Here is a 27,605-nt window from a genome sequence, read left to right as displayed (position 1 = left end):
TATAATTGTGGATTTATCTATTTCTCTTGGCAGTTATATCAGTTTTTGCTTCATATTTTGAAGTTCTGTTAATAGGTTCATAAACATTTAGGATTATTTTGTGTGCATGATGAATTGACCCTTATATCACTCTGAAATGGACCTCTTTAATCCTGGTAATAGTCTTTGCTGAGATCTAGTTTGGTATTAATGTAGCCACTTCAGCTTTCTTTTGATTAGTGTTAGCAGATACATCTTTTTTTCATCCTTTTACTTGTAAACACTTTTTGTCTTTTTATTTAAAGTGGGTTTCTTGTATGCACCATATAGCTAGGTCTTATGTTTTTATCCAATCTGATAATCTTTGTCTTTTAACTAGGGAGTTTAAAACATTTACATTTAATGTGATTATTGATATTGTTAGATTTGATTCCACCATCTTGCTATTCGTTTTTTGTTTTGTCTGTTCTTTGTTTCTTTTCCCCCCTTTTATTTTGCTAGTCTGTTTTTTGTTTCTTTTTCCCCTTTGTTCAGCCCTCATTTGCATGAGTTAAATAATTTATGTGATTCCATTTTTATCTCCTTTGTTGGTTTATTAGCAATAACTTTTTTTAGTGGTTGCTTTAAAGTTTATTATGTGTCTCTAACTTATCACCATCTGCCTTCAGGTCATATTTTAAAGAGATATAAGAAAAGTGTTATAATTCCTCACGTAGTTACCATTTCACTGCTATTTATTTCTTTGTGTCAATCCAGATTTTTATTTGGTATCATTTTTCTTCCCAAGGCATACTTTAATTTTTCTTGTTGTCCAAGTCTGTTGGTGATGAATTCTTTTAGCTTTTGTTATGTTTGACAAAGTCTTTATTTTGCTTTGGAAAAATATAGGTATAGAATTCTAGATTGACAAGATTTTTTTCCTTTTAGTTCTTTAAAGATATTCTGCCTTCCATTACTTCTTATTAATATTAAAAAGCTGTCATTCTTATCTTTGTTCCTCTTTGTGTAGTATATCTTTTTTCCTTTTCTTTGGCTACTGTAGTGTATCTTCTTTCTTTTTCTTAGGATTTTCTCTTTATTACTGGTTTTAAGCAATTTGATTATTATGTGCCTTAGGTAATTTTCTTTGTTTCTTGTGCTTGGAGCTCATTGAGATTCTTGGGTCTGTAGGTTTTCATAGTTTTCAACATGTTGGGGAAGGTTTTGGCCATAATGTGTTCAAATACTTTATCTGTCCTCTGCAAACTTCAGTGATATGTTAAGACTTCAGTTACATGGCTGCCTAAAAGTTGGCTTACTGATGCTTTTTGTTGTTGTTGTTCAGTCTTTTTCCTTTCTGTGTTTCAATTTCAGTACTTTTTATTATGTTGTCTTCAAGATTACTAATATTTTATTATCTAATCTGCTGTTAATCTCATCCACTATATTTTTAATCTAAAACATTATCTTTTTCATCTCTAAATATTGATTTAGGCCTTTTAAATATCTTCCATGCCTCTATATCGTATGTGCAGTCATTACTTTTCTTCTGAAACATATGGAATATAGTTCTAGGAGCTATTTTTATATCCTTGTCTACTAATTCAAGTATTTGTATGATTTCTGGATCTATTTCTATAGAGTTTTGCTCCTCATTGTGGGTAATATTTTCCTGCTTCTTTGCATGCCTGGTAATTTTTTTTTATCAGATGCTATACATTGTGACTTTTACCTTTACTAGGTGCTGGATATTTTTGTATTCCTCTAAATATTCTTGAGCTTTATTCTGGGTCACTGTTAAGTTACTCAGAAATAGTTTAGTCTGTTAGAGGCTTGCTTTTCAGCTTTGTTAGGCAGGACAGAGCAGTCTTACCCAACTCTTTTATAAAATCAGAGTCATCGAAAGTGAATTTTTATTCCATTTGTTAATTTTATTGGTTGTCTCTCAGTGTTAGACTTGTGTGTTTTGAAACTTTAGTTTTCAACCTAAATTTTAGTGGAAGATTTGTTTTGTTTTGTTATTTTTCTCCCTTTGTTATCACCCTCACTGTGTATCCACTTTACAATTATTATTATTTTTTTTAGTTGAGCATTTTATTTTATTTTATTTTTTCCTTCAACTTTTAAGTTCTGGGGTACATGTGCAGGGTGTGCAGGTTTGTTACATAGGTAAATGTGTGCCATGGTGGTTTGCTGCACAGATCAAACAGTCACCTTGATATTAAGCCCAGCATCCATTAGCTATTCTTGGTGCTCTCCCTCCCCCACCTCCCACCCTGATGGGCCCCAGTCTGTGTTGTTTCCCCTCCATGTGTCCACGTGTTCTCACTGTTCAGCTCCCACATATAAGTGAGAACATGCAATGTTTGGTTTTCTGTTCTTGCGTTAGTTTGCTGAGGATAACGACTTCCAGCTTCATCCATTCTCCTGCAAAGGACATGACCTTGTTCCTTTTAATGGCTGCATAGTATTCCGTGGTGTTTATGTACTACATTTTCTTTATCCAGTCTATCACTGATGGGCATTTGGATTGATTCCATGTCTTTGCTATTGTGAATAGTGCTGCAATAAATATATGCATGCATGTATCTTTATAATAGAATGATTTATATTCCTTTGGGTATATACTCAGTAATGGGATTGCTGGGTCAAATGGTATTTCTGCCTCTAGATCTTTGAGGAATCGCCATACTGTCTTCCACAATAGTTGAACTAATTTATATTCCCACCAACAGTGCAAAAGTGTTTCTTTTAGGCCAGGTGCAGTGGCTCACGCCTGTAATCCCAGCACTTTGGGAGGCCAAGGCAGGCAGATCACCTGAGGTCGGGAGTTTGAGACCAGCCTGACCAACATGGAGAAACCCAGTCTCTACTAAAAATACAAAAAAAAAATTAGCCAGGCGTGGTGGTGCATGCCTGGAATCCCAGCTACTTGGGAGGCTGAGGCAGGAGAATCGCTTGAACCTGAGAGGTGGAGGTTGCGGTGAGCTGAGATCGTGCCATTGCACTCCATCCTGGGCAACAAGAGCGAAACTCGGTCTCAAAAGAAAAAAAAAAAAAAAGTGTTTATTTTTTCTCCACAACTTTGCCAGGATCTGTTGTTTCTGGATTTTTGAAAAATAATCGTCATTCTGACTGGCATGAAATGGTATCTCATTGTGGTTTTGATTTGCATTTCTCTAATGATCAGAGTGATGTTGAGCTGTTTTTCATATGTTTGTTGACTGCATGAATGTCTTCTTTTGAGAAGTGTCTGTTCATGTCCTTTGCCCACTTTTTAATGGGGTTTTTTTTTCTTGTAAATTTGTTTAAGTTCCTTATAGACTCTGGATATTAGACCTTTGTCAGATGGATAGATTGCACAAACATTTTATAGTTATTTATACCCAGATTCCTAGACCTCCAGACCAGGACTAGGTTTTTGTTTTTTGTCTTGTTTTGTTTTGTTTTTGAGACAGAGTTTCACTCTTGTTGCCCAGGCTGGAGTACAATGGCGTGATCTTGGCTCACTGCAACCTCTGCCTCCTGGGTTCAAGCGATTCTCCTGCCTCAGCCTCCCAAGTAGCTGGGATTACAGGCATGCACCACCATGCCCGGCTAATTTTTTTGTATTTTTAGTAGAGGTGGGGTTTCTCCATGTTGTTCAAGCTGGTCTTGAACTCCCGACCTCAGGTGATCGGCCCACCTCGGCCTCCCAAAGTGTTGGGATTACAGGCGTGAGCTATTGTGCCTGGCCTTTCTTCTTTTTTTGAGACAGAATCTCTCTGTGTGGCCCAGGCTGGAGTGCAGTGGCACAATCTCTGCTTACTGCAGTCTTGACCTCCCAGGCTCAAGCAATCCTTCCACCTCAGCCTCTTACGTAGCTGGGACCACAGGTGTATACCACCATGCCTGGTTAATTTTCTTTTTTTTTTGTAGAGATGGAGTCTCACTATTGTTGCCCAGGCTGGTGTCAAACTCCTGGGCTCAAGCATTCTTCCCTCCTCAGCCTCCGAAAATTCTGGGATTATAGGCAGGAGCCAGTGTACCCAGCCTAGGACCAAGTCTTATAACGACAGTTCTGCCTATATTGGTATCGACCTAATCCAGCTCCTGGTTCCAAGTTATAAACCTGGCTCTAGCCCTTGTCTGGAGTAGACAGCCTATGCTGGTCTCCTTAATACATGAAGGCTTTGTTGCCACTGTCTGCTGCCAGACTGAGAACCATGAAACCATGGCATAGCCTTACTCATTACTTTGTTTCTTTGCTTTTTTTGGATCCATAAAGGTATTTGTTCCCAGCATTTTATTATAAAAATTTTCAAACATACAGAATACTAGAAAGAATTATACAGTGAACACACATGTGCCCATCACTCAGATTCTACCTTCAGCATTTTATTGTAATTTCTCCATTACATGTCTGTCCACATTAATCCACTTGTGTGTCCACATATTGGTCTATCTTCTTTCATGATGCCCTTCAAAGTAAGTTGTACTCTTCACCTGTAAGTTCTAAAACATTACATATTACTGACTAGAGTTCAGTGTTTGTTTTTGTTTATAGTTTCTTGAAGTAACATTTACATATAAGATATACAAATCTTATTATTTATTTATTTATTTTTTGAGATGGAGTCTCACTCTGTCGCTCAGGCTGGAGTGCAATAGTGTGATCTCGGCTCACTGCAAGCTCTGCCTCCCAGGTTCACGCCATTCTCCTGCCTCAGCCTCCCGAGTAGCTGGGACTGCAGGCACCCGCCACCACATCCGGCTAATTTTTGTATGTATGTGTATTTTAGAGGTGGGGTTTCAGCATGTTAGCCAGGACGGTCTCGATCTCCTGACCTTGTGATCTGTCCGCCTCGGCCTCCCAAAGTGCTGGGATTACAGGCATGAGCCACCGCACCTGGCCAAGATGTACAAATCTTAAGTGTACCATTTACCAAGTGTTACCAAACACATCATCTATACAACTTAAGCCTCTGTCAAGATAGTGAACATTACCATCAATTTTCTTATACTCTTTCCCAGTCAGTCCTACTCCTCTACTTCCAGAAGCAGCCATTGTTCTTATTTTTATTTCTACCATAAATTTGTTGTGCCTGATCTAGAATTTTATATTAGAGAAGCATACAGCATTTATTCTTTTGTGTAAGGCTTCTTTATGCATAGCATGATGTTTCTGAAATTTATCTATTTGGTTGTAGCAATAAGTGGTTCCTTTTCAGTGCTGAATACTTCTATTCTTTTGTTTAAATATACCACAGTTTGTTTACTCATTTCAACGGGGTCTTTTTTTTCTTAAAGCGTATGAGACGTAGGTATCTGTGGGGTCTCTTTATTTTTTCTTTTTATTTTTTATCTATCACTGATATGTGTTTGGAGAGAAGGGAGTGCATCAAATAGGCCCCTAACTGTGCTGTCTTAAACTAAAAGTTTCCTAGTTTAACTGGTGTATATTAATTTTAGATTATTTTATGTAAATTGAGTAAACTAGCTGTTTTTTAATTTTTTTAGGAATTGAATTCAGCCCCTTTCATTTTCCTTTGAATTCTGTTCCATATGCATTGTCAGAGCTTACATTTTTACATGAAATTTAAAAGTAGAAGATATATAAATGAAGAGCTATAGTTGGTGTTTTTAAAGTTCCATTATCCTGGCTGGGCGTGGTGGCTCATACCTGTAATCCCAGCACTTTGGGAGGCTGAGGCGGGCAAATCACCCGAGGTCAGAAGTTCAAGACCAGCCTGGTCAATATGGCGAAACCCCGTCTCTACTAAAAATACAAAAATTAGCCAGGCTTGATGATGGGCGCCTGTAATCCCAGTTACTTGAGAGGCTGAGGCAGGAGAATCATTTGAATCCGGGAGACAGAGGTTGTAGTGAGCCAAGATCGCGCCATTGCACTCCAGCCTAGGCAATAAGAGTCAAACTCCATCTCAAAAAAAAAAAAAGTTCTGTTGTCCCATAAGTCATATTAGTCTGCGTTTTTTTTATTTTTATTTTTTAACACACGGAATCTTGCTCTGTTGCCCAGGCTGGAGTCCAGTAGCACGATCTTGGCTCACTGCAACCTCTGCCTCCCGGGTTCAAGCGAGTCTCCTGCCTCAGCTTCCCAAGTAGCTGGGTCTACAGGTCCACGCCACCATGCCCAGCTAATTTTTGTATTTTTATTAATGATGGAGTTTCACTATGTTTTGGCCAGGCTGGTCTCGAACTCCTGACCTCAAGTGATCCTCCTGCCTTGGCCTCCCAAAGTGCTGGGATTACAGGCATGAGCCACCACACCCGGCCAATAGTCTGCCTCTTGAGTATATATTTCTTTTTCACATTTAAAAAAATTCAGTAAGTTCATGTGTTTGCTGTTATATTAAGTATAATTTATCTATAATCTCCATTCTTCTTTGTTGTTATCAACAGTATTAACAATAGAACTCTTTGTTTTAAAGAATATGTTGATTCAGCCAGATGAACAATACATAGTCCGTCCTTGATATCCAAGGGGGATTGATTCTAGGGTCCCCACCCCCATATTCTAGGATGCCTAAGTCCCTTATATAACATTACATAGTATTTACATATAACCTACACACATCCTTCTGTATACTTTAAATTATCTCTAGATTACTTATACCTAATAAAATGTAATGCTATGTAAATAGTGGTTATACTGTATTGCTTTTGAATTTGTATTATTTTTTATTGTTATTTTTTATTCTTCCCCCCGTCCCCAAATATTTTTGATGTGCAGTTGGTTGATACAGAGGGCCAACTGTTTTGCAGTTCTGTGGGATCTCTAAAATAACATAACTTGAGAAATTTAACCTTTTTTTCAATGAAGAACAACAGATTTTACACATAACAAAGTTTCAACATTTGTTAAAATAATTTTATTTTTTACCTTTTTTTAGGTTTGGTTGGGATGTTCCAGTAATTCTGAGAAATTCAGAAGAGACCCAGTTCAGCACAAGAGTTTTCAAAAAGCAAATGAGACAAGTCAAGAATCCTTTTGGCTTAGAGATCACTAATCCATCTTCAGCTTCAATTACAAGTTGGTGGCCATTTTCCAAAGATTTTCTCTCATTGTTTGCCCTCTTTTTTTAGCCCTTTTATTTTCTTTCTCTATTTCTTTCCCTTCATTAGACTTTTAACAAACATTTGTTGGGCAACTATTTTGTTTCAGGTGCTGTACTGTATATGACAGATTAAAGATAAGATTAGGAAGTTACAAACTTTACTCCTGAAGAATTTATCACCTAGTAAACAGAGGTAGAGGTGTATACAAAGGAGCAGAATGAAGTATTACAGGTGTTAATAGTGAAGTCTGTTAGGACACTATGCCGTTTTTATTGGTGTGTAGTAAAGTGAGAAATGATGTGTTATGTCTAAATACAGCTAATGTAAGGTTGCTAACCTTTTGAAGAACAATTGCCTTTTTTTTTTTTTTTTTTTTGAGACAGTCTTACTCTGTCATCCAGGCTGGAGTGCAATGGCACAATCTCGGCTCATTATAGCTTCCGCCTCCCAGGTTCAAGCGTTTCTCCTGCCTCAGCCTCCCAAGTCGCTGAGATTACAGGCGTGTGCCACCATGCCTGGCTAATTTTTGTTTTTTTAGTAAAGACTGGGTTTTACCATGTTGACCAGGCTGGTTTCAAACTGCTGACCTCAGATGATCCACCCACCTCAGCCTCCCAAAGTGCTGGGTTTACAGGTGTAAGCCACCGCACGTGGCCAGAATGATTGTCATTTAATCTGAAACTATGGTATTTTGGTATAAATTATTTTGATACAACATGTTATTTTGTAGATGGTAGGTAATAGATGGCAGTTGTTTGCTTTTGTACTTGCTTAGAAAAATAAGTTGTCTGCAGGACCATATAGGAACCATTAGAATTGTAAAGAAAGAGATGGTTAAATTTGTTAAGGTGAAGAGGCATATTCAGGAAAGCCTTCATAAAAAAGAATATGCTGGGTCTGTCTTATTTTTTTTTCTTCATTCCTCCTTTTTTTTTTTGAGTAGAATCTTGAAAGATAAGTGTTTACCTCTTGGGTGAGAAGTGGAGTGATACATTAAAGAAACAGTCAGTAGTTATGGCTAAAGCATAGGATGGGACAGGTAAGAGAGGAGTCTAAGAAGACTCAGGTTCTTCCTGTGGGTACTCCATAGCCAGATCCTTTTACAAAATGAAGAGTACGGAAAGAATAGCTAGTTTCAGAAGAAAGGCAATGAATTCAGTTTTGAACTTTTGGACTTTGAAATTCTTTTGTGACAGTTCAATAGAAATAAAGAGTAGGCAGTTCTAGATACAGTTCTGTAGCTTTTTTTCTGGACCGAGACCCTGTCTCTTCTATACTTGCTTACATTTCAGGTTTCTTGAAAACAAATAAACCAGATCTTTCTCTGCTTTTCGTCCTATTCTAGCTACTGCCGTATTTCTCTTCTTCCCCTCACAGCCAGCTTCTTAGAAGCTGTTTGCATTTGCCTTCTCTTAGCCTGCTTCTTTCTTACCCTTCAGTGCAGTGCAGTGCAGTCTGACTTTTCCCTGTATCCCTTTACTGAAATGGCTTTCTACGACTTCTGCCCTGCACTTTCGACCCCCAGCAGTCATAAAATCCAGTGGGAGTCTTTCAGGGCTGAGTTAATGCTCTCTCTCTAGTATTTTACAGAGTTGACCTTCCTTTGCAATATCCTGCTCCCTTGCGTCTATGGACCATTCTTGTCTATTCATCCTTCCTGCCTCTAACTCTCAGAATCTAATAACTGGTCAGAAGTCAGTTTACTTAGTCAATATAGATCATCAGGCTTAAGTAAATCTTGATTTGTAAGGAAAAATATATGTTGGTTTTTTTGTTTGTTTGTTTTTTGAGACAGGATCTTGCTCTTCCACCCAGGCTGGAATGCAGTAGTCTGATCATAGTTCACTGCAGCCCCAACACCCTGGGCTCAAGTGGTCCTCCTGCCTCAGCCTCTGGAGTAGCTGGGACTACAGGTGTGCATGACCATACCTGGCTAAATTTAAAAAAAAAATTTTTTTTTGAGGGGGAATGGGGTCTTGCTGTGTTACCCAGGCTGGTCTCAAACTCCTGGCCTCAAGCAGTCCTTCTGCCCCAGGCTCACAAAGTGCTGGGATTACAGGCGTGACCCACCGTTCTTGGCCTCAAAAATTACAGAATTTCTTATTCATCCTCTTTAGCTGTAAATACTATTACCCTGTGAATTGATGGAAACTAGGATCTTGGCCACTCCTCTCCCCACTCCATCCCTGTAATAGATAACAGTTCATTCTGACATTTTTCACGTGGGAAAACCAAATTTTAAGATATGACACAGAGAAAACTAATTTGTTTAAAAGATAGTTGGTTGTGCATGCCTGATTACTGATTAAAGTGTACACCCAGCTACCAGCTACTCAAGAGGATGAGGTGGGAGGATCGCTTGAATCCACAAGGTCGAGGTTGCAGTAAGCCGTGATCACACCACTTCACTTCAGCGTGGGTGACAGAGTGAGACTCTGTCTCAAAAAATAAAATAAAAAATAAAGTGTACAGAATAGTGGCGGTTGGATAACCTCCCACCTCTGTGGCCATAGGCTAGAAACTGCTACAGTGTCACATCTGGCTCTTGAGCAGGACCCACAATGAAACACCTACCCGCTGCAAGGCCTTCCTTCCTGCAGTACAGTTCCACAGGTCTGAAACTACACTGAAAAACTAAGAAGAGCTGATACATTATGAGCAAAACACAGGGCACTTGTGAGGAAGAAAGTGTGAGGAAATCCATCAATCTGCTTTTCAGGCAGAAATAGTCACAAATAGAGCCAGCCCTGCAAATGTTTGAGGCAAATAAAAAGTTAGCCAGTAAGTAGCCTTCTTAGCTATGCCTGCACACTAGGTGCTAACCAACAGTAGTGTTACTGAAGTCATGAAAAATTCTTTAAATATGCGGACGTACAGCATGAATACTGAAATATTTTAATTTTTAAAATACCAATGCGTATCATTTATTATCTTTCTCGTATGGGGAAATAAAGAGAAGGATTTTGATAGGAATTATACTTAGCAGAGTAAAATTCATTTGTTTAAACTGTGGAAAAGTGGGTATCATTAAAGATGTCTACACAGAACATTAAAATAATATTGTAACAATATTTGTGACATTTAAAAAAGTTATTTCATTTGGTGTGTAGATAGTTTAAAAATCTTTTTTTCACCACTGTACCCAAACTGCCTGACATATAGCAGAGAAGACTGAATAATCTAGAGACCTGATTTAACTTGAAAATAAACCAGAGGGCCGGGCGCGGTGGCTCAAGCCTGTAATCCCAGCACTTTGGGAGGCCGAGACGGGCGGATCACGAGGTCAGGAGATCGAGACCATCCTGGCTAACATGGTGAAACCCCGTCTCTACTAAAAATACAAAAAACTAGCCGGGCGAGGTGGCGGGCGCCTGTGGTCCCAGCTACTCCGGAGGCTGAGGCAGGAGAATGGCGTAAACCCGGGAGGCGGAGCTTGCAGTGAGCTGAGATCCGGCCACTGCACTCCAGCCCGGGCTACAGAGCCAGACTCCGTCTCAAAAAAAAAAAAAAAAAAAGAAAATAAACCAGAGGCGGCACGTGGTGGCTCATGCTTGTAATCCTAGTACTCTGGGAGGCTGAGACAGGTGGATCCTCGAGTCCAGGAGTTCAAGACCAGCCTGGCCAACATGACAAAACCTCATCTCTACTAAAAATACAAAAGTTAGCTGGGCATGGTGGCACATGCCTGTTAGTGCCAGCTACTCAGGAGGCTTAGGCTGGGGGATTGCTTAAGTCTGGGAGGTTGAGGCTGCAGTGAGCTAACGCCACTATACTCCAGCCTGGGCAACAGAGTGAGACCTTGTCTCAAAAAACAAAAAAAAACACACGTGCTTTTTATTTATATTTAAGATTTTTGTTTGTATTTATTTGTTTGTTTTTGAGACGGAGTCTCGCTCTGTTGCCCAGGCTGGAGTGCAGTGGTGCAATCTTGGCTCACTGCAACGTCTGCCTCCAGGTTCAAGCAATTCTCCTGCTTCAGCCTCCTGAGTAGCTGGGACTACAGGTGCATGCCACCATGCCCGGCTAATTTTTTGTATTTTTAGTAGAGACAGCATTTCACTGTGTTACCCAGGATGGTCTCAATCTCTTGACCTCATGATCCACCCGCCTCGGCCTCCCAAAGTGCTGCGATTACAGGCGTGAGCCACTGTGCCCTAGCCATACTTTAAAATTTATAATTTCAAAAAAAAGAAAACCAGAGAATCCATTTTAATCTTAGTCATTTAGTTCTGTTTACCTAGGGGTGAGTTGTTGGGATTTTGTTGTTGTTATGTAATGATATATTTGGATTTGTGTTTCCATGTCTGCCATATAGAGTCTTTAATGAAATCGTAAATTAGGTACTCAATATATATTAGTTGAGTTGAATTAATTTGATTCAGAAATTCTGCTATCTTTTTGTAAATAGCTTCCTTATATTTTAGCTTATTCACCCTGGTAAGAGCTAACATTAAAGCAAAAGGGTTAGGAAAAAAACACAATGTACATGGCATGTTTGGAGGCGTTTGTGAACCTCCATTCCCTACAACCTAACACTTTCTTTTTTTTTTTTTTTTGAGACGGAGTCTCGCGCTGTCGCCCAGGCTGGAGTGCAGTGGCACGATCTCGGCTCACTGCAAGCTCCGCCTCCCGGGTTTTTACGCCATTCTCCTGCCTCAGCCTCCCGAGTAGCTGGGACTACAGGCGTCCGCCGCCTGGCTAGTTTGTTTTTTTTTTTTTTGTATTTTTCAGTAGAGACGGGATTTCACCGTGTTAGCCAGGATGGTCTCGATCTCCTGACCTCGTGATCTGCCCGTCTCGGCCTCCCAAAGTGCTGGATTACTGGCTTGAGCCACCGCGCCCGGCCACCAACCTAACACTTTCATCTCCCAATACTCTGGCTTTATTATCCTCATGAATGGTCTCCTTGTTTTTATTACTTCTTCTCTCACAGGGATCCTTCTCAAGAAGGTTTGTGGCTTTTCCGCCCCATCGTTTCTCCCTTTTTAGTGGCGTAGCACATTTTCTACTGTCCTTATTTTTTCACTTTTTTGCAAGGCTGTCTCTTAAACCCCGCTTTATTTGCTTGTTATAGATAGTCTGGGTGAGGACAGTTTGAGAGATGCCACACCCATGTGCTTCACTTATTTTGATTCTGAATTTTCTGGTTTACAGCTGTGTCCCAATTTTGTTAAGGCTATTCATCTATTGATCTCAAATTATGTTGTGTGTGTACTGAGTTTTAGAAGGCAAAAAAAATACATAAAAATGGAAACTCTTTGCAAAAAAAAAAAAAGTGGAAAAAGTAAAGGGAAAATAGTTTTGATGGGGTACTGACACTATCTTCTGATAGTGGAAATCATTACATTCTCCCCTCAGTTTATGTAATGGACAAGTTTGTAAAAGATTATGGAGAGTATAATTTTATAGATTCTGTAGTTTTTAAAAATTAATTTCAGAGGTATTTTAAAATCTGATTAATCTCCAATTGTCAAAGGTCTCTGACACTCTTCCCACTTTAATTAAGTATACAAAGTCTATAAACAAGTCTTTTAAGTAACTCTGGCTTTTTTTTCTTTTTACAAAGCAAGTAAGCAGGGTAGTTTTATATGTTCTGTAAGCTGTAAGTTGAGTTTTAAAAGGCTTATCCTTCCATTGTTTTTTTTTTTTTTTTTTTTTTTTGAAGCAGGGTCTCACTCCGTCATCCAGGTGGGAGTGTAGTGGCGTGATCCTGGCTTACTGCAGCCGTGATCCTCCTACCTCAGCCTCCCAAGAAGCTAGGACCACAGGTGCATGCCACCATGCCCAGCTAATTTTTGTGTGTTTTGTAGAGACATGGTTTTGCCATGTTGGCCCAGGCTGGTCTCAAACTCCTGGCTCAAGCGATCCACCCATCTTGGCCTCCCAAAGTGCTGGAATTACTGCATGAAACACCACACCCAGCCTGTTCTTTTTTAATGTAAACAAACACATATATGGGTATCCATTCTTGTGAGATAAACAGTAGCATATATATTTAATTTTCTCTACCTTGCTTTTTTTTCATTTACTAATATATTCTGAAGATCATTTCATAATAGTATGTGCAGATATTCTGATATGCCTCAGTTCTTTTTTTTTTTTTAAAGAGACAGAGTCTCACCCTGTCGCACAGGTTGTAGTGCAGTGGCACGATCTCGGCTCACTGCAACCTCTGCCTCCCTATTCACTTTTAATAGCTCCTTAGTACTTTATTGTAGAGTACTAAAAAAGCTGGAGGTAGACAGGAAAGGAAAAAACAGAAAATGCATATTTTAAAACGTTGAAAAAGAAAAAACAAGAAACACAAAATGATTATTTATTATTGTATTACCAGCAAAAATGTGAAAAGATGCATGTATAAGGCTATTCATTGTAGCACTATTAGTTGTCATAGCAAAATACTGGAATAAACCCAAATGTTCATCAATGAGGATTAAATGAATAAAATATAGTACTCTACTATAATTTGAAATTACAACCTGCTCCAATTACCTATGCAAAGTTCCTACCAATTAAAATTTTTGCTTAAGTATGATTAGAAATGGTCATGTATCAATGCTACTGAGACTCTCAGACATTTATAGGAGGCATACCCTTTAACAGGTTCTTTTAACTGCCATCATCCTGGCCAGCATCGAAAAGGAAGCTTTTGTTACTCACCCTGTATGATTGTATTAGAAGTTACATTAAATCACTTTCATTCTTTCTCCTTTGTATTTTACAGCTGGCATAACCTTGACAACAGATTGCCTTGAAGATAGTCTCCTTACATGCTACTGGGGGTGCAGTGTTCAAAAATTATATGAAGCTCTGCAGAAGCATGTTTATTGCTTCAGAATAAGCACCCCCCAAGCATTAGAAGATGCTCTGTATAGTGAATATCTCTATCAGGAACAGTATTTGTATCCTTTTATCTGATATACCCATCAGCACTGAAACTTAGACTTCTTATGGATAAATTGTTGCTAACTTACGGATCATTTTTGGTATATTTTTGTTCTTATGGTTATAGTGGCAATTTGCCTTTACATTTTCAAAAAGTATTAAAAAGGATAGCAAAGAAGAACTATATTGCCAGTTACCAAGAGATACTAAAATTGAAGACTTTGGCACAGTGCCCAGATCTCGCTATCCATTGGTAGCGCTATTGACCTTAGCTGATGAAGATGACCGGGAAATTTATGATATTGTAAGTAACTGAAAAATTTGGAAGCATTACCTTTAAGTGATTTGAATGGTGGTTCTTCATTATTTGATAAATAGAAAAAGTTTTGTTTTAATTTCTGAGGATGTGCATTTGGCTTAGAAACTATATACCTGTTTAGTTTTTATATGTGTAACAGTACCTTCAGAGTATGACTTTTTTTTTGCCTTATGGATCACAGTAATATGACTTTATTTGGAAAATAAAAGATATATAATGGTTGAATTAAGTTAATTTCATCATTCTGTATTCTGTCATATTTGCTGTGTAGAAGCAGTCTGTTGGGAAGCATGTTTATTCTGAACATGGTTAGCACTGAATAAATAAGCATAATAATGATCTAAAGTGCTCAATTTTAAGATAGTATCCACTCTTTTTTTTTTTTTTTTTGCCTGCTTGCAGTCACCTTGTTTCCATCAAAGTCCCTGCTGCACGTATATCTTATATGTCTGGTGCCTGTATTTTCAGTAATTATAGTAATCTTCTTTTCTCATTATGTGCTAAGTATTTTTTCAGTCTGGTAGTTGATTCCTATTAGGAAGTTAAAAGTATCTTAGAGATCTAAGAGGACTGAAACTTCGACAATCATCCGAGTATAATAGAAACTTAGACATGAAATAAACTTTTTTTTTTTTTTTTTGAGACGGAGTCTCGCTCTGTCGCCCAGGCTGGAGTGCTGTGGCCGGATCTCAGCTCACTGCAAGCTCCGCCTCCCGGGTTTACGCCATTCTCCTGCCTCAGCCTCCCGAGTAGCTGGGACTACAGGCGCCCGCCACCTCGCCCGGCTAGTTTTTTGTTTTTTGTGTTTTTTTTTAGTAGAGATGGGGTTTCACCGTGTTAGCCAGGATGGTCTTGATCTCCTGACCTCGTGATCCGCCCATCTCGGCTCCCAAAGTGCTGGGATTACAGGCTTGAGCCACCGCGGCCGGCCGCCTGAAATAAACTTTTAATGAAATTGTATCATGGTAAAAATATCCTTACACACAATTGACTACTTTTTAAAAGTGTTTAATATAGATTATTCATTAATAAACATATGGTAACATTGTTTTGTGATACTTCGTAATATGCAAAGTACGTTCACAAACATTAACTTATTTTTTTCTTCCAACAACCTGGTTTCTTAGGACAACGCAAATATTCTCCTTTTACAGACTGAAACAGAGTCAAGAAAAATCCCAGTCATTCAGGCAGTAAGATATGGAACAAGGGCTTGACTCTGAGCATTTTTTGTTTATTTGTTTGTTTGTTTTTGTTTTTTGAGTGTATTTTTTTTTAGCAGGAATATCTTCCTGCAACAAGTGTACATTGAGCTTTGGAAGGTGCAGACTCTTTGGGAAATCTGGACCCTCCTTACTCGTTTGCAGTTAAGCATCTAGGTTTTTGGTTTTTAATATTTTCAAACTGAAGTTCCATTTTTTTCCAAGTCATGGGGAGCAGAGGGGAAGGAAATGGGGATATGTAGGTCACTAGAGACAAAGTTGCAGATATATAAAATGAACTGGTCTAGAGATCTAATGTACAGCATAAGGACTATAGTTAATATGGTATTGCTTTTGGAATTTTTGGTGCTCTTGCCACATGCAAAAAAATGGAAGTAACTATGTAAGATGATGCATATATTAATTTGCATTATTATAGTAACCATTTCACTAGGTATATATATATCATAACATCCTGTTGTACACCTTAAATATATACAATAAAAATACAAAAGTCATACCAGCAGTAGTGTATTTCCAGAACCTAGTACAGTGCCTAGGACACAATAGGGGTTCAATAAATATTTGATAAGTAAAAGAAAAAAAAAAAAGTCATACTAGGCAGTGTTAATGAACCTCACAGAGCTTGACAGCAAAACACCTTAGCTGTACCTTGCATGCACCTTAGTGTGCATGACAGGCCTTCTGGCTTCCTCCCTCCTTTCTCTCCGTTTCAGTTAGAGATAAATAAAACATGTTAAGTTGGTGTCTCCTATTTCCAGCTTCTTTGTTCTTGACCCTGTGTGCTTGGGTAAGGAAGCCCTTCTGCCCCCACTGTGTGTGCCCTCTCTTCTAAGTTTCTTGGGTTCTGTTCTCGTTTTTCCTTTGGTTCAACACAAAAGGATCATATCGCAGTCATTTTCCCTCCCAGCTTCCCCCTTGCATTCCTTTTCCCTTCACTGATAGTGCTGTCTACTCTAGGTGCTCAGGGTCTTTTTTTTTTCTAACTTTTTCCCCCTGTCCAAACAGGGAGTGATTGTGCATCTGTGTGGTAAAATATATATAACATAAAGTTTGCCATTTTAACCATTTGTGTGTGTGTGTGTTTTCAGTTCAGTGGCCTTGTAGGCCAGAGAAGGGTTTGTTATCAGGTCCCTAATCACACTGGATGAAGGCTGTGTGGCCCAGCTGTAATTATGGGAGGCTTATTCCCATAGGGGAGCCTGAGTGTCTCCCAAGGGTTAACAGCCGTCTTCTCTTGTACTTTGTGTATGTCTCTGTGTCTGGGTCCTTTTGAATGTCTTTTATTGTCGTCTGTGGGCTCCCTCCTTTTTTTCTGTTAATCCTTGCTTCTCTTGTCTCTTATTTCTCAGATTGGGGGTAATATTGGCACTCAAATACATTTATTAGTGTATTTTGTATTAATGTTCTCTGTTTATAATTTTAAAAGCAAATGGACCATTTCCTATTTCTTTTGCATATGTGTTTTTTGAGTATTTTATCTGTGGGTCAGGGACTATATATTTTTTTAAAAACTTATTACTAAAATATCATTTTTATTTTAACAGCAAAGAATTATATTTAGGTAGTACAATTAGGAACCAGTTTGTTGTTTTAGGTTAAAAAAAGGAAAGCAGGAATTGTTACTACAAAATTTTGACTTTAACATTTTTTCATTTTTACTTAATTACATTGGCTTTTATTCTGTATTATTCAGATAATACATTTGTGTCAGGAAAAAAAATTAGAAAGTGTAGATAAGCCAAAAGGAGAGAAGTATAATAATCTGTATTCTATCATCCAAAAATAATAACTGTGAATATTTGTATCTTTCCAAATCTTTATATATGTAATTTTAAGAAAACAGGCTAAAATGATACATTTTATACTATTTTGTGACCTGCTTTCACTTAATAGTATATTCGAACATTTTTTTCATATCAAATATTTACCCACAGCTACATATATAACTAGTATGATAATAGCTTCAGAGGCTTTTAATATTAAATCAAATGACAAAATTGGTTTGTTTTTTGTTTGTTTTTTGGTTTTTTTTTTGTTTTGAGACAGAATCTCGCTCTTTCGCCCAGGCTGGTGTGCAGTGGCGCGGTCTCAGCTCACTGCAACCTCTGCCTCCTGGGTTCAAGCAATTCTCCTGCCTCAGCCTCCCAAGTAGCTGGGATTACAGGCACACACCACCATGCCCGGCTAATTTGTGTATATTTAGTAGAGGTGGGGTTTCACCATGTTGGCCAGGTTAGTCTTGAACCCCTGACCTCGTGATCCACCCAACTCGGCCTCCCAAAGTGCTGGGATTACAAGTGTGAGCCACTGCTCCTAGCCAACAAAATTGTTAGTATGAAGTGGTAACTACTATTTTCTACTAACCCTGTCATTTTGATTTAGTATTAAAAGCCTCTGATGCTATTACTAAATTAATAAATCTTTATAAGCTTGTAAAGAATATTGTGTTTTTGCAACTAATGTAGGGTTTTAAAACTTTTTATATGTACATAATTTCAAAAAGTTGCAAAAATAAAAAAATAAAAGAACACCCATATACCCTGTACCTGGATCTCCTATTGTTAACATTTCTGTCCTTTGCATTATTGTTCGCTCATTTATGTATGTATGTATGTATGTATGTGTTGATTGATTGAGAGAGAGAGGGTCTTGCTCTATCACCAGGCTGGAATGTAGTGGCACAGTCATGGCTCACTGCAGCCTCAACCTCTTGAGCTCAAGTGATCATCCTGCCTCAGCCTTCTAAGCAACTGGGATTACAGGAATGCACCACTGTGCCAGGCTAAATTAAAAAAAAATTTTTTTTTGTAAAAACAAAGTCTTACTGTGTTGCCCCGGCTGGTCTCAAACTCCTGAGCTCAAGCAGTCCTCCCACCGTGATCTCCCAAAGGGCTGAGATGACAGGCGTGAGCCACCACACCCAGCCTGCTCATATGTTTATACATACACATATATATGATTGTATATATATTTTAAATCAATGATTTGAGAATAAGTTGCATACATGATGCTTCTTTACCCCTAAATACTTCAGTGCGTATTTCCTAAAAATAAGGATGCTTTCTTATATAACCACAGTATAGTCATCTTCTTTATAAATTTAACATTGTACAGTATTTTATCCAATTCACAACCAATTTTCTTCTCCAGTTCAGGTTCTAGTCTAGAGCCAGACTTTGTATTTGTCATGGATCTTTAGCTTCCTTTAGCCTGGAACATTTCCATACTCTGTCTTTTATGACATGAGCATTTTTTAAGGATATAGTCATACACACACACACATCCTTTTTGTAAATTAAAAGATTCTCATTTTGTTTGTCTGATTTTTCTTACGATCAGATCAAAGTTATGCAGCTGCAGCCAGTGAGCTGCCCGGGTAATGTGTTGTTTTCAGAGTGTCACCTCTAGAAGCATGTAATGTTCTTTTCTCTAATTGGTCATGTTAATTTTGATCTCTTAGTCAAGGTGTTATCTGATTTCTCCACTCTTCTGTTTTTTTCTCCCCCTTGGTCTGTGAGGAGGCACTGTAAGATCATGTAAATATCCTGCTTTTTATTAAAAAAAAAAATGTTTGTCCTAGATTTAACATCCATTGATGATTCTTGCCAGATTTCATCTTTACTGTGATGGTTGCAAAATAATTATTTTCCAACTCTAGCCCTCCCTCCAGTCAGTTCTTGGCATTCTACAACAAGCAAGAGACTTCCTGTCTCTCCCATTTGTTTGTTTGCTTATCTGTTGTCTCTATGGCCTCATGAATTTTTCCCCCAGTGTTTTATAACTCATGACTGAATTTAATTATTTTGGTGTTCAAACTGCCATTTCCCTGTGCTTCCTGCCAAAACTGAGGGTTTGTAGTCAAACTGTGTCCATAGATTACTTGGATTCTCTCAAAAGTCAGAAAATCTTACAAAGAAATATATTCATGTTGTTTTCTTCCGTATCCCTTCCTCTCCATTCCCACACACCCCAGTCCTTAGAGATAATTGTTGTTTTCCGATTTATCCGCCGTTTTTTATTTTCTCTTTTTTCTTACACAAAAGATAGCACATTCTCTATGCTATGTATGCTGTTTTGTACTTTGCTTTTTTTCACTTCAGAAAATCTGGAAATCACTGCACACCAGTTTGCAGAGATTATCTTCACTTTTTTTTTTTTGATAGCTGCATAGCACCTCACTGTGTGTATGCTGTGCATATTCCATAGTTATTCTGCCAATCTCCTGTGCTTGGACATTCAGGTACTTTCTAATATTCTGCAGTAACAAATAATCTTATGCTGAATAATCCGTATATACATACCTTAATATTGTTGGAATTGTATGGTTGAAGTGTAAATGCATGTTGTTTTGTTAGATGTTGCCATTGGAATTGTACCTTTTTGTTAAAAAACATTTCCACCAACAATATATGAGAGTGTATTTACACAGAGTTCATTGACAAGCTTTTGAATTTTTGTCACTCTGATGAGTGAACAGTGGTGCAGTATTAATTTTAATTAAACATCTTTTAATATGGTCATAGTTCATGTTTATATCTTTTTATGAATTGTCCATGTCTTTTGCCCATTTTTCTATAGGATTTTGGCCATTCTTCTTCAGTTTTTAAAAGTTCTTCATAAATTAGGAATATTAACCTTTAATCTGTGACACACCTTGTGAATATTCTAGTTCATCATGTGTTTTGACTTTGTTTATGGTGCTTTTTATCATGTATATTTTTAATTCTTATATAGTCAAGTGGATTTACTCTGGGTTTTGAGTCATAGTTAATGTCTTTCCTTACACTGAGACTAAAATGGAATTTATTCATTTTCTTCTAGTACTTGTACAGTTTTATTTTTTACATTTAGATCTCTTATGTGTCTGGAGTTTATTCTTACGTATGGTATGAGGAATGCATCTAATTATATATTTTTCCCATAGCTATCCGGTTGTCCCAATACTGTTTATTAAAAAAAACTCTGGTGATTTGACATGACACCTTTATTATATGTTTATACATAACTAGGTCTGTTTCTGGACTGTTTATCCTGTTTCATCCATCTGTCTATTCATGTGCCAGTACCATACTGTTTTAATTTTAAAGACTTCGTAGTCTGTTTTATTATCTGACGGGCTAGTCGCCCTCATGGCTCTCTCTCTTTTCAGTATTTTTCTAGCTCTTCTTTCGTGTTCATTTTTCTGTATGAGAATTTTAGAGTCAATGCATGTAGCTCTCTAAACAAAAGTGTTTTCTCTGGTCCCCGTACGTCCAAGCTTCTGAAAAGACTGTTTAATACTGACTTTAATTCCTCTCCTTCATTTCCTTTTTTAGTCCTCTCAAAGATTCCTTTGTCCATTGTGATCACATTAAATTTGTAAATTTGAGTACAATTAAAATAACTGCCAAAAATATGTCAGTAACTGATTCCTCTGTAGTGATTATGATTTAATCAGATCGATGCAAGTTTTCTAATTTATCAGCCTTTTATTTTTGAGAGGCATTTTTTTTTTTGGCAGAAGACAAAGTGTCTAGAAGCAGTTGAAAATTATTTTTCACATATTTGTGAAATAATGTAAAGATTTTAAGTACTGACCAGTGTTCAATTTTTATTTTAGATTTCCATGGTGTCAGTGATTCATATTCCTGATAGGACTTATAAACTATCCTGCAGAATATTGTATCAATATTTACTCTTGGCTCAAGGTCAATTTCATGATCTTAAGGTAAGTCGTACTCTGTAGTCTTATCTCTGTCTCTTTTGTTTACAGAGTTTCAAAGAATGGCCATTTATGAAAAGATGATTGTATTTTTCAGTTAATAATTATAGAAGATAACTATTCTTTACAATTGGATTTGCTAGCTCATAAATTTTGAGCATCTTCTTATGACCCCCAGTTTTAAAGAGTAATTGTTATTTATAATAATCTTTAAACTTATGTCTTTGATTTTCAGCAACTTTTCATGTCTGCAAATAATAATTTCACTCCCTCCAACAATTCCTCTTCAGAAGAAAAAAACACAGACAGAAGTTTGTTGGAAAAGGTGGGACTCTCTGAAAGTGAAGTTGAGCCATCGGAGGAGAACAGCAAGGACTGTGTTGTTTGCCAGAACGGGACTGTGAACTGGGTGCTCTTACCATGCAGACACACCTGCCTGTGTGATGGCTGCGTGAAGTATTTTCAGCAGTGCCCAATGTGCAGGCAGTTTGTTCAGGAATCTTTTGCACTTTGCAGTCAAAAAGAGCAAGATAAAGACAAACCGAAGACTCTTTGAAGACATTGTAACACTGAAAAGTACACTTTCTACTAAAGATGCAGAAATTGATGATCTTGGAATTCATTATAACATGGAATCTACAGTATGGGCCATCAATGAAAATTCTATTTTAACTTCATATTTGTATGGTACATGGATGATAAAAATTGGTTATTCCTTTCTGCTTAGTGAATGAATACTGAAATTCATCTGTGTTGATACATAAAAATTCATTCAACTCTTGAAAAGAATCTATGAGTTTGGCCTTTTATTAGCTAGATTTCCTCTCACGTTAATTAGAAAAATCATTCTGAAAGGCAATCCATTGAAAATTTGAGGAGGTTAAAGTCTTAAGATCACTAAATGTTTTACCTTTGATGTAATCTGGAGAGCAATTAAGAAAAAACTTAATTCTGCTTAAAGTGATTGTGTGTTCTCTAGTTTATACAAAGGAGTTGGAATGAGCTTCTTTAAATCTTTTCCTGAAATACCAGTTTTTATAAATATCCATCTGTTTGGTTTCTCATGTCCCTTATAGTTACATAAATACAGGTCATAGTTTTTAAATACTCGTTCTTAAATCATAAATACAAGATATAATTCTTGACTGTTCTCAGTGAATTATAAAATGGTACTCATCTATAGGAGGCAGATATATAAAATTTGGATAATAAGATTTTTTGGATAATTAAATTTATTAAGTTGATAGTCAAGTGTGATTAGATTAGCAGAATGTGATCTACCAGGGAAGACCTGCGAGACCGTTCATGCCTTGCCTTAGGTTTCTGCCTGCACAGCAAATCCATCCAGAACTGAGGTGGGAGGGGGAAGGTTAGAGAGCTAGAAAAATCACTAAAACAAACAAATAACTATTTTTCTAGTGTATTTTTATTCCAAGTAAACCCTGTATCCTTCTGAATAGTAAGTTACTTTGTTCATCCATTGTTCTGTCTTTGTAAGAATTGAAAAACTTGGTAGGCAGAAAGACCCCACCCTCTTCTCTTTCCAAGATGACTAAAAGAAAAAGGTAAATCAGAGCCTTCCATGTTTTCAGTGAGAATTATCCTAACTCACCAAGAAAGCAGATCATGGCAAATAAACTGTGACCTTCAGGGAGATTTTTCAAGCCTCTTTTTGTCCTGTTTGTATTAAGAATAATGCCTTGCCTTTATATCTGTACTTTTATATAGTTCTATTCCAACCAGGTATAGCACTCTGAAGACGACGTTATCTATTCTCCATTTTATAAACCACATCAAACTTTCATCTACATTCACTAGCTATGTAATAAATACCTTGTAAGAGCCAGATACTTGTTGAAAGTCTGGGCTACAAAGAATCAGTCAAGACTCCTGATGTCAAGTATTTGAGCATAAAAAGAGCATTGATGGCTAATTAGAACCCCCCCTCCACCCCGCCTTGCGGCCTCCCCCACCCCCAACCCAGAAGTTCCTAAGACTGTTCCAACCCTGCCACTGGAAGCAGGGTAGTCCAAAGCTGCAGTCCCTGCTGCTCTTAACTAGCAGTATAACAATCTCGAAAACTCTCTTTGTCACGTAAATTGGGGGAATATTCAGACTCCATCCTAGCTCTGCTGCCTCTCTATAGATCTCTTTGTACCTTAACTGTCCTAGACACATAGTTGGTTTCTCATCAGAAGTAGATTCCACCAAGCCTGTATTCTTATTGCATGTTTCATAACTACTTTTGTAGTAAAATATACGTATATAAAACTTTCCTTTTCAACTATTTTTAAGTGTAAAATTAGTTGACATTAATTACATTCACATTGTTTCACAACATTCACCAGTATCCATCTCCAGAAACTTTTCATCATCCCAAACTGAAACCCATGCCCATTAAACAATAACTACCCATTTTCCCTCCGCACCAGCCTCTGGCAACCACCATTCTATTTTCTGTCCCTATGAATTTGACTATTCTAGGTACTTCATGTAAGTGGAATCATACAATATCCTTTTGTGTCTGTCTAAACTTAGCATTTCTTAAACATTCATCCACGTCATAGCTTACATCAGAATTTCATTCCTTTTAAGGCTGAATAATATTCCACTGGATGTGAATGCCGTATTTTGTTTATCGATTTATCCATCATTTTCATAACTTAAAGATAACTTGCCTTTAGTTCTTGTTGCAGCTGAAGTAATTGTAAATACAAAGGATTTGGTAGGTCGTCAAGTAAAAACAAGTACACTGATTCCTAGGAGCTTGTGTCAGAATTTGTCCGATGTGAGTAGTGACATTTTGTGAGAACAACTATAAATTTATTTCAATGGATTATTAGATAAAATATTTGCTTTATATAGATGCTATTTTTCAAAAGTAGCAGCTTTTGGAACCAGAGCGACATCTAAGCAGACTTGACAGGTGAGTAGCCACCTCTTTCTGTGGCCCTTTCTTCCCAACTTAATGGAGTCCATTGCAAAACCATATAGTTTAATTGCACCAGGTCTTCAATGCTTCTCAACAATTCTTTAGTTTAATGGACTCCCTACTGAACTCCCAAATAGTTATTTCAGACCTCTTCTACTTTTTTCAAGTTCTGTATCCCACCACTATTATACCACCCTCAGTAAAGGACCTTCAAGATGTAGTATGGTGTGGAGGTTATGATGGACCCTGAAGTCAGATAACTTGATTTTTATTCCAGCTCTGTCACTTAATGGCTAGTCACCTTGGAGAAGTTACTTAACCTCACTCTGCCTCAGTTTCCTTATCTATAAAATGATGATAAAAGAACCTGCCTACAGGCAGTTGAGAGGATTACACCCATGAATATGTATAAAGTGTTTACACTTGTGACCTCCATAGTAAGCCCCATGTAAGATTGGTTCTACTGTCATTTCTTTGCTTAGATGTTCAAAATCAGTAGACATTTTTTTTTCTCTTCCCCAAGAGAAGAGATGTATCTCCTTTTGAGGCCAACACTTTACTTATGGTCTTGATTTCATCCCTGCTTGCCCCTGAACTCATCTGATTACTCAGTCAATGACTAAACAAATAATTATTGAGTGCCAAAGATACTACACATCTTTGGTCATTGGGGATAAAGGAATGAATAAAATAGGCAAACCTTGCCTTCATGGAGCTTACACTCTAGTGAGAGAGAAAGAGACCAATTAGTAAAAGAGGATCAGGTGGAAGTGAGTGCTTTGGAGGAGATCAAAGCTGGGATGGGTAGGTAGGGAATGTGAGGGACACAGACTGGGTTACTCTGTATTTGAAGGCCTCTTTAGGAATTTTGGTGGAGACCTGAAGGGGGCCAGGGAGTAAGCCAGTTTGCAGTGAAGAGGTCTTATAATGACTGCAAGGCTGGGAGTTGGAGTTGACTGAGATGGGGATGATTGGAAAAAGCAAGTTTGGAGGAAAAGAACAACTGTGTTTTTGTTAAGTTTTAGATGCCAGTTAGAAATCCAGTAGAAATGTCTAATAAGCAGGTGAATATACTAATCTAGAGTTCAGAAAAGGGGTCCAGGCTGAAGATATAAATTTGAGGGTCATTAGCATGGTACTTAAAGGCAAAAGACCACGTGAGAGCGCCAAGGGAGTGAGCATAGGAATAGAAGTGGCCCATGGATTGACACGGGATACTCCAACATTCAGGGAGATTAGGGAAGAACCAATAGACTGAGGAGTAGACAGTTAGATAGGAGAAAAACTAGAAGAGTGGTCTTTACAGTGATGTATTTCCTCTTAACAGAATTGAATGGGTAAAACAACCACCATTTTATCGTGCTGCGATATTCTGTGGTCAGGTATTGGGACAGGCTTTGGTGCAGATCGGCTTGTCTGGAACCTTATTTGGGAAGACTTGAATGGCTAGTGCGGTAACCCAAAGGCCTGAAGGCTAGAATTATCTGAAGGCTTCTTTACTCAGGTATTTGGTGCCTGGGCTGTGACGATGAAAAAGCTGGGCTGAGCTAGGACAACACATGGCCTTTACATGTGGCTTGGGTTTCGTGACAGTCTGGTGGCTTTAGGGTAGTCAGGCTTCTTTAATGGAGGCTCGGGGCTCTAAGATCAAGTGTTTGCAGTGAACAAAACAAAAGCTGCATTTTTGTGTGTCTTTTTTAAAAACAGCTTTGTGGAGATCTAATTTACATACCATACAATTCCCCCACTCAAAGTGTACCATTCAATAGTTTTAATGTGCTCACAGAATTTTATAATCATCACCGCAGTCAATTTTGAACATTTTTATTACCCCCAAAAGCAACCCTGTGCCTATTAGCAATCATCTCCAATCCCTCCATCCTCCCAGCCCTAGGCAAGCACTAATCTACTTTGTCTTTATAGATTTGTCTATTCTGGACAGTTCATGGAATTGAATCAAATGTAGAATCATAAATTAAATCACACAATATAAGATTTTTGTGACTGATTTCTTTCACTTAGCATGTTTTCAAGGTTCATCCATGTTGAAGTGTGAATCAGTATTTTATTCCTTTTTATTGCTGGATGAGACTTCATTGTGTAGCTGTACCATGTTGTGTTTATCCAGTCAGCATTTGATGGGCTCTTGGGGTTTTCCACTTTTGGGCCATTATGAATAATGCTATGAAGATTTAGGTACAAGTTTTGGTAGAGACATATGTTTTCATTTCTCTGGGTATATATTGTGGGGAAGAAAAAATTTTTAATCTATTTTTTAGATTTAGTCATTGGAGGCCTGCAAATTAAATTGACAAATGAAAGATTAGCAAAAGAAAAGACATTTTAATCACATACAGACAGGAGTTCACAATGGAATGGGACTCAAAGGGGTGATTATTTGGGGCTTATATACAGTCATAATAGGGGAAGGCAAAAGGGAGAAGGGCACTTGTGGGAAAACAGTGACTTTCAGGAAAGATAAATGGGCCCTTGGGAGATTACATGGAAGATATGATAGTTTTCATGACAAATGTCTATTTAGGTGTGATATGGAGACATCTTATCTCTAGTGATAATAGTTAATCTTCCCTGGTTGTTCCTGAGATGGGGATTTATGACGTTTCGGTTATTTTGACTTCTTTTGGAAGACTGTTAGGCAGAAAAGAGACTTCAGGAACTCAAATACCTTCTGCTTAAAATAATTTTTATGTCACAGCGGTTTATTCCAGACCTATTCAATACCTACAAGTGGAATTACTGGCTCATATGGAAACTCTATGTCGAAGCTTTTGAGGAAATTCCCAATTGTTTTCCAAAGCAGCTGTACCATTTCACATTCTTACTAGCAGTGCATGAGGGTTCCAGTTTCTCCACATCCTCCCCAACACTTGTTATTATCTTTTAATTATAGCTATCCTATCCTAGTGGGATAGGATACCTATACCACCTCACTTCACACTTGAATACCCTTGAAGTGGTATAATTGTGGTGTATTTTTAAAATTGTGGTTAGAAAAAACACATAACAGAAGTTACCATCTCACTTTTAAGTATACAGTTCAGTATGTATTCACATTCTCGTGCAATAGATCTTCAGAACTTTTTCATCTTGCCAAACTAAAATCTGTATCTATTAAACAACTCCCCATTTCTCCCCCAGCCCCTGACAACCACCATTTTATGGTATAATTGATTTTGACTTGCGTTTCCCTAATGGTTAATGATATTGAACATCTTTTCATGTTTTTATTAACCGTTTGTAGATCTACTTAGTTCTTTAACCCTTTTGTTTTTCAGACGGAGTCTCACTCTTTCACCCAGGCTGGAGTGCGGTGGTGTGATCTGGACTCACTGCAAGCTCCGCCTCCCAGGTTTACGCCATTCTCCTGCCTCAGCCTCCTGAGTAGCTGGGACTACAGGTGCCCGCCACCACGCCCGGCTAATTTTTTGTATTTTTAGTAGAGACGGGTTTCGCCGTGTTAGCCAGGATGGTCTCGATCTCCTGACCTCGTGATCCGCCCGCCTC

At 37.9% G+C, this 27,605-nt stretch overlaps 1 protein-coding gene across 3 annotated transcripts in view; it reads left to right on the top strand.

The window, feature by feature from the left end:
• The window catches only part of CGRRF1 (cell growth regulator with ring finger domain 1), a 29,044-nt gene extending 6,237 nt beyond the window's left edge, over positions 1-22,807 (top strand). For 2 of the 3 annotated variants that reach the window (XM_003901821.4, XM_009211562.4), the window contains exons 2-6: positions 6,852-6,991; positions 13,742-13,919; positions 14,059-14,206; positions 21,047-21,154; positions 21,384-22,807. In XM_003901821.4, coding sequence (XP_003901870.1) covers positions 6,852-6,991; positions 13,742-13,919; positions 14,059-14,206; positions 21,047-21,154; positions 21,384-21,704 — 895 coding nt within the window. In that variant the 3' untranslated portion in view covers positions 21,705-22,807. The remainder of the gene's footprint in view (positions 1-6,851; positions 6,992-13,741; positions 13,920-14,058; positions 14,207-21,046; positions 21,155-21,383) is intronic. The other variant, XM_009211561.3, reaches the window with a different exon arrangement.
• The last annotated feature ends 4,798 nt before the right edge of the window (positions 22,808-27,605 follow it).

This window comes from Papio anubis, chromosome 7 (genome assembly GCF_008728515.1).
Source record: "Papio anubis isolate 15944 chromosome 7, Panubis1.0, whole genome shotgun sequence".
Classification (NCBI taxonomy): Eukaryota; Metazoa; Chordata; class Mammalia; order Primates; family Cercopithecidae; genus Papio; species Papio anubis.
Note: the sequence above shows the minus strand (reverse complement) of the source record. Positions and strands in the feature narration are given on the sequence as shown.